This window comes from Oryzias latipes, chromosome 2, assembly GCF_053564925.1.
Source record: "Oryzias latipes strain Hd-rR chromosome 2, Olatipes_Hd-rR_3.1".
In the NCBI taxonomy this organism is placed as follows: domain Eukaryota; kingdom Metazoa; phylum Chordata; class Actinopteri; order Beloniformes; family Adrianichthyidae; genus Oryzias; species Oryzias latipes.
This window is the reverse complement of record NC_136238.1, coordinates 51258041-51265000: the sequence shown is the minus strand read 5'-3', so window position 1 is coordinate 51265000 and position 6960 is coordinate 51258041. Positions and strand designations below refer to the sequence as shown.

General features: G+C 49.1%; 1 protein-coding gene across 1 annotated transcript in view; it reads right to left on the bottom strand.

The window, feature by feature from the left end:
- Nucleotides 1-6960, bottom strand: part of nlgn4xa (neuroligin 4 X-linked a) — a 78103-nt gene that overhangs the window by 45693 nt on the left and 25450 nt on the right. The window contains exon 3 of the mRNA XM_078942329.1: nucleotides 1388-1540. Coding sequence (XP_078798455.1) covers nucleotides 1388-1540 — 153 coding nt within the window. The remainder of the gene's footprint in view (nucleotides 1-1387; nucleotides 1541-6960) is intronic.

Sequence of the window (6960 nt, the reverse complement as noted above, 5' to 3'; positions counted from 1 at the left end):
CTTATTGACTCCAAGTGTTTCCGCTGCAGCAACCCCCCTTTTAGCTTCACTGGACACCTTTGATCCGCTTCCCTCAGAGGTTCTGCCTCTGAATGGGAGGGACGACTCCAACCACTTCCTGAATCTGACAAATGGAAAACCCTGTTTGTTCAGTGGAACCTGAAGGTGATTCTGGAGATCAACATGGAGGTCTGAGAGCATCCAGGAGCCTCAGACAGCGGCCTGCAGCTCCTCTTCATGCGGTTTCCTGCTTCTCATGGACACAGAGACGCTGAGCGGCGGCGCCGTCCGCCGGTAAAAGCCTCAGACGATGCTGTTGGAACCGCGGGGTCTGCAGGTTGACCCCAATCCAGGAGGTCAGGTGGATAAACGCTGACCAGAGAGACAAAAGCCGCAGAGCCTCTGCTCCTCACACAATCCCCACCAATTATTTATGACCTCAGCCGTGGAGCTCCGCCCACAGCAGGAGGAGGAGGGGGAGGAGCTGTTCTCCCCAACCCCCACTGCTCTAATGATAGACCTTCTGCAAACCAAAGGATTCAGAATCCAAGGCGAGTGCAGACGATGAAGATGAAGAACCACAAAGCAGTGCAGCCGCGGATGAAAACCACCAAACCGCCTCCTGACTCTGATCAATCTTTAAAGAGCCTGAAACAATCAAACCACAATGTGGTTTTCAAACCAGCAGACATCTCCCAGAGTGCTTTGCTTCAAAGGATACATTAGTGCTGCAAATAATAAAAGTATTCCCTTTAAAACAAATGTCAGCTCAGTGAACTCATGTTAACCGACTCCTATGAGCATAAAGACCCTCAAATCACGTCTCAAACTAATGTTTTTCCATCAGGCTTTAGTTTGAATCTGACAGAAGAAGAAGGAGAATTTCCATAAACGAGTCTGGAACCACCTAAAGTCTGAATGGAGGCAAAGGTTTGAAAAAGACAGAGGTCCACACAATCCTTTCAACCAAAAACTGCTTTAAACAATGTTTCTGCATCTTTTCAAAGCACTTTATTGTGAAAGGAACTTCCTGTTTCTGCAGACACACACTGACCTCTGTGGAGGTCAAACCTCAGGAGAAGGAAGACCCACATGGATGATTGGGTTCAGTCTGATCCAGATGTGAAGTCAGGTTTACCAAGGACAAAACGGTTCTGATCCAATGTGGAACTGAGCTTCTCACCCAGCCGCCCACTCCACCACGAGCAGCTTCCATGATGGCGGCCGGCAAAGGTCAGCCAGGGTCACCAGCACACAGAAGAACACGTCCAGGAGCCAAACCGGACCTTCTGTCCCCATCACAACCAGGAACACCAAGACCAGACCAGCTGCTGAACCCCCCATGGGCCACTCCCCCCCCCTCTGGTTCTGAGGCGCTTTGACTTACCCAGAATCCCCAGCCGGTAGTTGATGGTGATGACGATGACGTTGCCGTAGCTGGCCAGGATGCTGCCGTCGATCATGTTGCCCGTCCCCTCCATGTAGGAGCCCCCGTGGATGTAGACCATGACCGGCTTCAATCCGTTTTCATCGTGGATGTCTGTGGAGAACACAGGCGTATCAAGACCTCGAACACAGGCGTGTAAAGGCCTCGAACACAGGCGTGTAAAGACCTCGAACACAGGCGTGTAAAGACCTCGAACACAGGCGTGTCAAGGCCTCGAACACGATGTGTCAAGGCCTCGAACACAGGCGTGTAAAAGCCTCGAACACAGCCGCGTAAAGGCTTTGAACACAGGCGTGTAGAGACCTCGAACACAGGCGTGTCAAGGCCTCGAACACAGGCGTGTCAAGGCCTCAAACACAGGCGTGTCAAGGCCTCGAACACAGGCGTGTAAAGGCCACGAACACAGGCGTGTAAAAGCCTCGAACAAAGCCGCGTAAAGGCTTTGAACACAGGCGTGTAAATACCTCGAACACAGGCGTGTCAAGGCCTTCGAACACAGGCGTGTCAAGGCCTCGAACACAGGTGTGTCAAGGCCTCGAACAAAGGCGTGTAAAAGCCTCGAACACAGCCGCGTAAAGGCTTTGAACACAGGCGTGTAAAGACCTCGAACACAGGCGTGTCAAGGCCTCGAACACAGGCGTGTCAAGGCCTCGAACACAGGCGTGTCAAGGCCTCGAACACGATGTGTCAAGGCCTCGAACACAGGCGTGTAAAAGCCTCGAACACAGCCGCGTAAAGGCTTTGAACACAGGCGTGTCAAGACCTCGAACACAGGCGTGTCAAGGCCTCGAACACAGGCGTGTCAAGGCCTCGAACACAGGCGTGTCAAGGCCTCGAACACGATGTGTCAAGGCCTCGAACACAGGCGTGTAAAAGCCTCGAACACAGCCGCGTAAAGGCTTTGAACACAGGCGTGTCAAGGCCTCAACACATGCCTGACGCCTCACTAGGACTTGACTATGTCAGGAAAATATTACAGGCGTGACGCTTCACTAGGACTGCACTATGTCAGGAAAATATTTCAGGCGTGACGCCTCACTAGGGCTGCACTATGTCAGGAAAATATTACAGGCGTGACGCCTCACTAGGACTGCACGATGTCAGGAAAATATTACAGGCGTGACGCCTCACTAGGACTGCACGATGTCGGGAAAATATTACAGGCGTGACACCTCACTAAGACTGCACGATTTCAGGAAAATATTACAGGCGTGACGCCTCACTAGGACTGCACGATGTCGGGAAAATATTACAGGCGTGACACCTCACTAGGGCTGCACTATGTCAGGAAAATATTACAGGCGTGACGCCTCACTAGGGCTGCACTATGTCAGGAAAATATTACAGGCGTGACACCTCACTAGGGCTGTACTATGTCAGGAAAATATTACAGGCGTGACGCCTCACAAGGGCTGCACTATGTCAGGAAAATATTACAGGCGTGACACCTCACTAGGACTGCACGATTTCAGGAAAATATTACAGGCGTGATGCCTCACTAGGACTGCACGGTGTCAGGAAAATATTACAGGCGTGACACCTCACTAGGACTGCACGATTTCAGGAAAATATTACAGGCGTGATGCCTCACTAGGACTGAACGATGTCAGGAAAATATTACAGGCGTGACGCCTCACTAGGGCTGCACTATGTCAGGAAAATATTACAGGCGTGACACCTCACTAGGGCTGCACTATGTCAGGAAAATATTACAGGCGTGACGCCTCACTAGGGCTGCACGATGTCAGGAAAATATTACAGGCGTGACACCTCACTAGGACTGCACGATTTCGGGAAAATATTACAGGCGTGATGCCTCACTAGGACTGCACGGTGTCAGGAAAATATTACAGGCGTGATGCCTCACTAGGACTGAACGATGTCAGGAAAATATTACAGGCGTGACGCCTCACTAAGGCTGCAAGATTTCAGGAAAATATTACAGGCGTGATGCCTCACTAGGACTGAACGATGTCAGGAAAATATTACAGGCGTGACGCCTCACTAAGGCTGCAAGATTTCAGGAAAATATTACAGGCGTGATGCCTCACTAGGACTGAACGATGTCAGGAAAATATTACAGGCGTGATGCCTCACTAGGACTGCACGATTTCAGGAAAATATTACAGGCGTGATGCCTCACTAGGACTGAACGATGTCAGGAAAATATTACAGGCGTGACGCCTCACTAAGGCTGCAAGATTTCAGGAAAATATTACAGGCGTGACACCTCACTAGGGCTGCACTATGTCAGAAAAATATTACAGGCGATATGCCTCACTAGGGCTGCACGATGTCAGGAAAATATTACAGGCGTGACACCTCACTAGGACTGCACGATTTCAGGAAAATATTACAGGTGTGATGCCTCACTAGGGCTGCACTATGTCAGGAAAATATTACAGGCGTGACGCTTCACTAGGACTGCACTATGTCAGGAAAATATTACAGGCGTGACGCCTCACTAGGGCTGCACTATGTCAGGAAAATATTACAGGCGTGACGCCTCACTAGGACTGCACGATGTCAGGAAAATATTACAGGCGTGACGCCTCACTAGGACTGCACGATGTCAGGAAAATATTACAGCCGTGACACCTCACTAGGGCTGCACTATGTCAGGAAAATATTACAGTCGTGACGCCTCACTAGGGCTGCACTATGTCAGGAAAATATTACAGGCGTGACACCTCACTAGGGCTGCACTATGTCAGGAAAATATTACAGGCGTGATGCCTCACTTGGGCTGCACGATGTCAGGAAAATAGTACAGGCGTGACACCTCAGTAGGACTGCACGATTTCAGGAAAATATTACAGGCGTGATGCCTCACTAGGACTGCACGATGTCAGGAAAATATTACAGGCGTGACACCTCACTAGGACTGCACGATTTCAGGAAAATATTACAGGCGTGATGCCTCACTAGGGCTGCACTATGTCAGGAAAATATTACAGGCGTGACACCTCACTAGGGCTGCACTATGTCAGGAAAATATTACAGGCGTGACGCCTCACAAGGGCTGCACTATGTCAGGAAAATATTACAGGTGTGACACCTCACTAGGACTGCACGATTTCAGGAAAATATTACAGGCGTGACGCCTCACTAGGGCTGCACTATGTCAGGAAAATATTACAGGCGTGATGCCTCACTAGGACTGCACGATGTCGGGAAAATATTACAGGTGTGACAACTTACTAGGGCTGCACTATGTCAGGAAAATATTACATGCGTGACGCCTTACTAGGGCTGCACTATGTCAGGAAAATATTACAGGCGTGAAGCCTTACTAGGGCTGCACTATGTCAGGAAAATATTACAGGCGTGACGCCTCACAAGGGCTGCACTATGTCAGGAAAATATTACAGGCGTGACACCTCACTAGGGCTGCACTATGTCAGGAAAATATTACAGGCGTGACACCTCACTAGGGCTGCACTATGTCAGGAAAATATTACAGGCGTGATGCCTCACTTGGGCTGCACGATGTCAGGAAAATAGTACAGGCGTGACACCTCAGTAGGACTGCACGATTTCAGGAAAATATTACAGGCGTGATGCCTCACTAGGACTGCACGATGTCAGGAAAATATTACAGGCGTGACACCTCACTAGGACTGCACGATTTCAGGAAAATATTACAGGCGTGATGCCTCACTAGGGCTGCACTATGTCAGGAAAATATTACAGGCGTGACACCTCACTAGGGCTGCACTATGTCAGGAAAATATTACAGGCGTGACGCCTCACAAGGGCTGCACTATGTCAGGAAAATATTACAGGCGTGACACCTCACTAGGACTGCACGATTTCAGGAAAATATTACATGCGTGACGCCTCACTAGGGCTGCACTATGTCAGGAAAATATTACAGGCGTGATGCCTCACTAGGACTGCACGATGTCGGGAAAATATTACAGGTGTGACACCTCACTAGGGCTGCACTATGTCAGGAAAATATTACATGCGTGACGCCTTACTAGGGCTGCACTATGTCAGGAAAATATTACAGGCGTGAAGCCTTACTAGGGCTGCACTATGTCAGGAAAATATTACAGGCGTGACGCCTCACTAGGACTGCACTATGTCAGGAAAATATTACAGGCGTGACGCCTCACTAGGACTGCACGATGTCGGGAAAATATTACAGGTGTGACAACTCACTAGGGCTGCACTATGTCAGGAAAATATTACATGCGTGACGCCTCACTAGGACTGCACGATGTCGGGAAAATATTACAGGCGTGACGCCTCACTAGGGCTGCACTATGTCAGGAAAATATTAAAGGCGTGACGCCTCACTAAGACTGCACGATGTCAGGAAAATATTACATGCGTGACGCCTCACTAGGACTGCACGATGTCAGGAAAATATTACAGGCGTGACGCCTCACTAGGGCTGCACTATGTCAGGAAAATATTACAGGCGTGACGCCTCACTAGGACTGCACGATGTCAGGAAAATATTACAGGTGTGACACCTCACTAGGGCTGCACTATGTCAGGAAAATATTACATGCGTGACGCCTCACTAGGGCTGCACTATGTCAGGAAAATATTACAGGCGTGATGCCTCACTAGGACTGCACGATGTCGGGAAAATATTACAGGTGTGACACCTCACTAGGGCTGCACTATGTCAGGAAAATATTACATGCGTGACGCCTTACTAGGGCTGCACTATGTCAGGAAAATATTACAGGCGTGACGCCTTACTAGGGCTGCACTATGTCAGGAAAATATTACAGGCGTGACGCCTCACTAGGGCTGCACTATGTCAGGAAAATATTACAGGCGTGACGCCTCACTAGGGCTGCACTATGTCGGGAAAATATTACAGGTGTGACACCTCACTAGGACTGCACGATGTCGGGAAAATATTACAGGTGTGACACCTCACTAGGGCTGCACTATGTCAGGAAAATATTACAGGCGTGACGCCTCACTAGGACTGCACGATGTCAGGAAAATATTACAGGCGTGACGCCTCACTAGGACTGCACGATGTTAGGAAAATATTACAGGCGTGACGCCTCACTAGGGCTGCACGATGTCAGGAAAATATTACAGGCGTGACACCTCACTAGGACTGCACGATGTCAGGAAAATATTACAGGCGTGACGCTTTTCTAGGACTGCACGATATCAGGAAAATATTGGAGATTCATATTCTGATTCTAAACAAACAGCCAAAAACATCATTACATTTCACTGCAACAAGGGATCTATTTGATTTATTGAATGCTTCAAGTCGCCATAAGATTGTTTTTATCACATTTAGGAGAACTTCAACCATCAGGAAAAACAGGCGGAGCTATGGAAGGAGACGTCGCTGAGGATCATGGGTAATTCCACCTGTTTTTCCTGATGGTTGAGGTTCTCCTGACAGTTCTATGACAGAGTAAGTCAAGTTCAGGTTCTGATCCTTCAGGAACCTTTCACAAAGGGTTTCATGAATTCTGGCAGACCAGAACCAAGGGGAGTTCATGTTGGACCCTTTAACGGAGCCC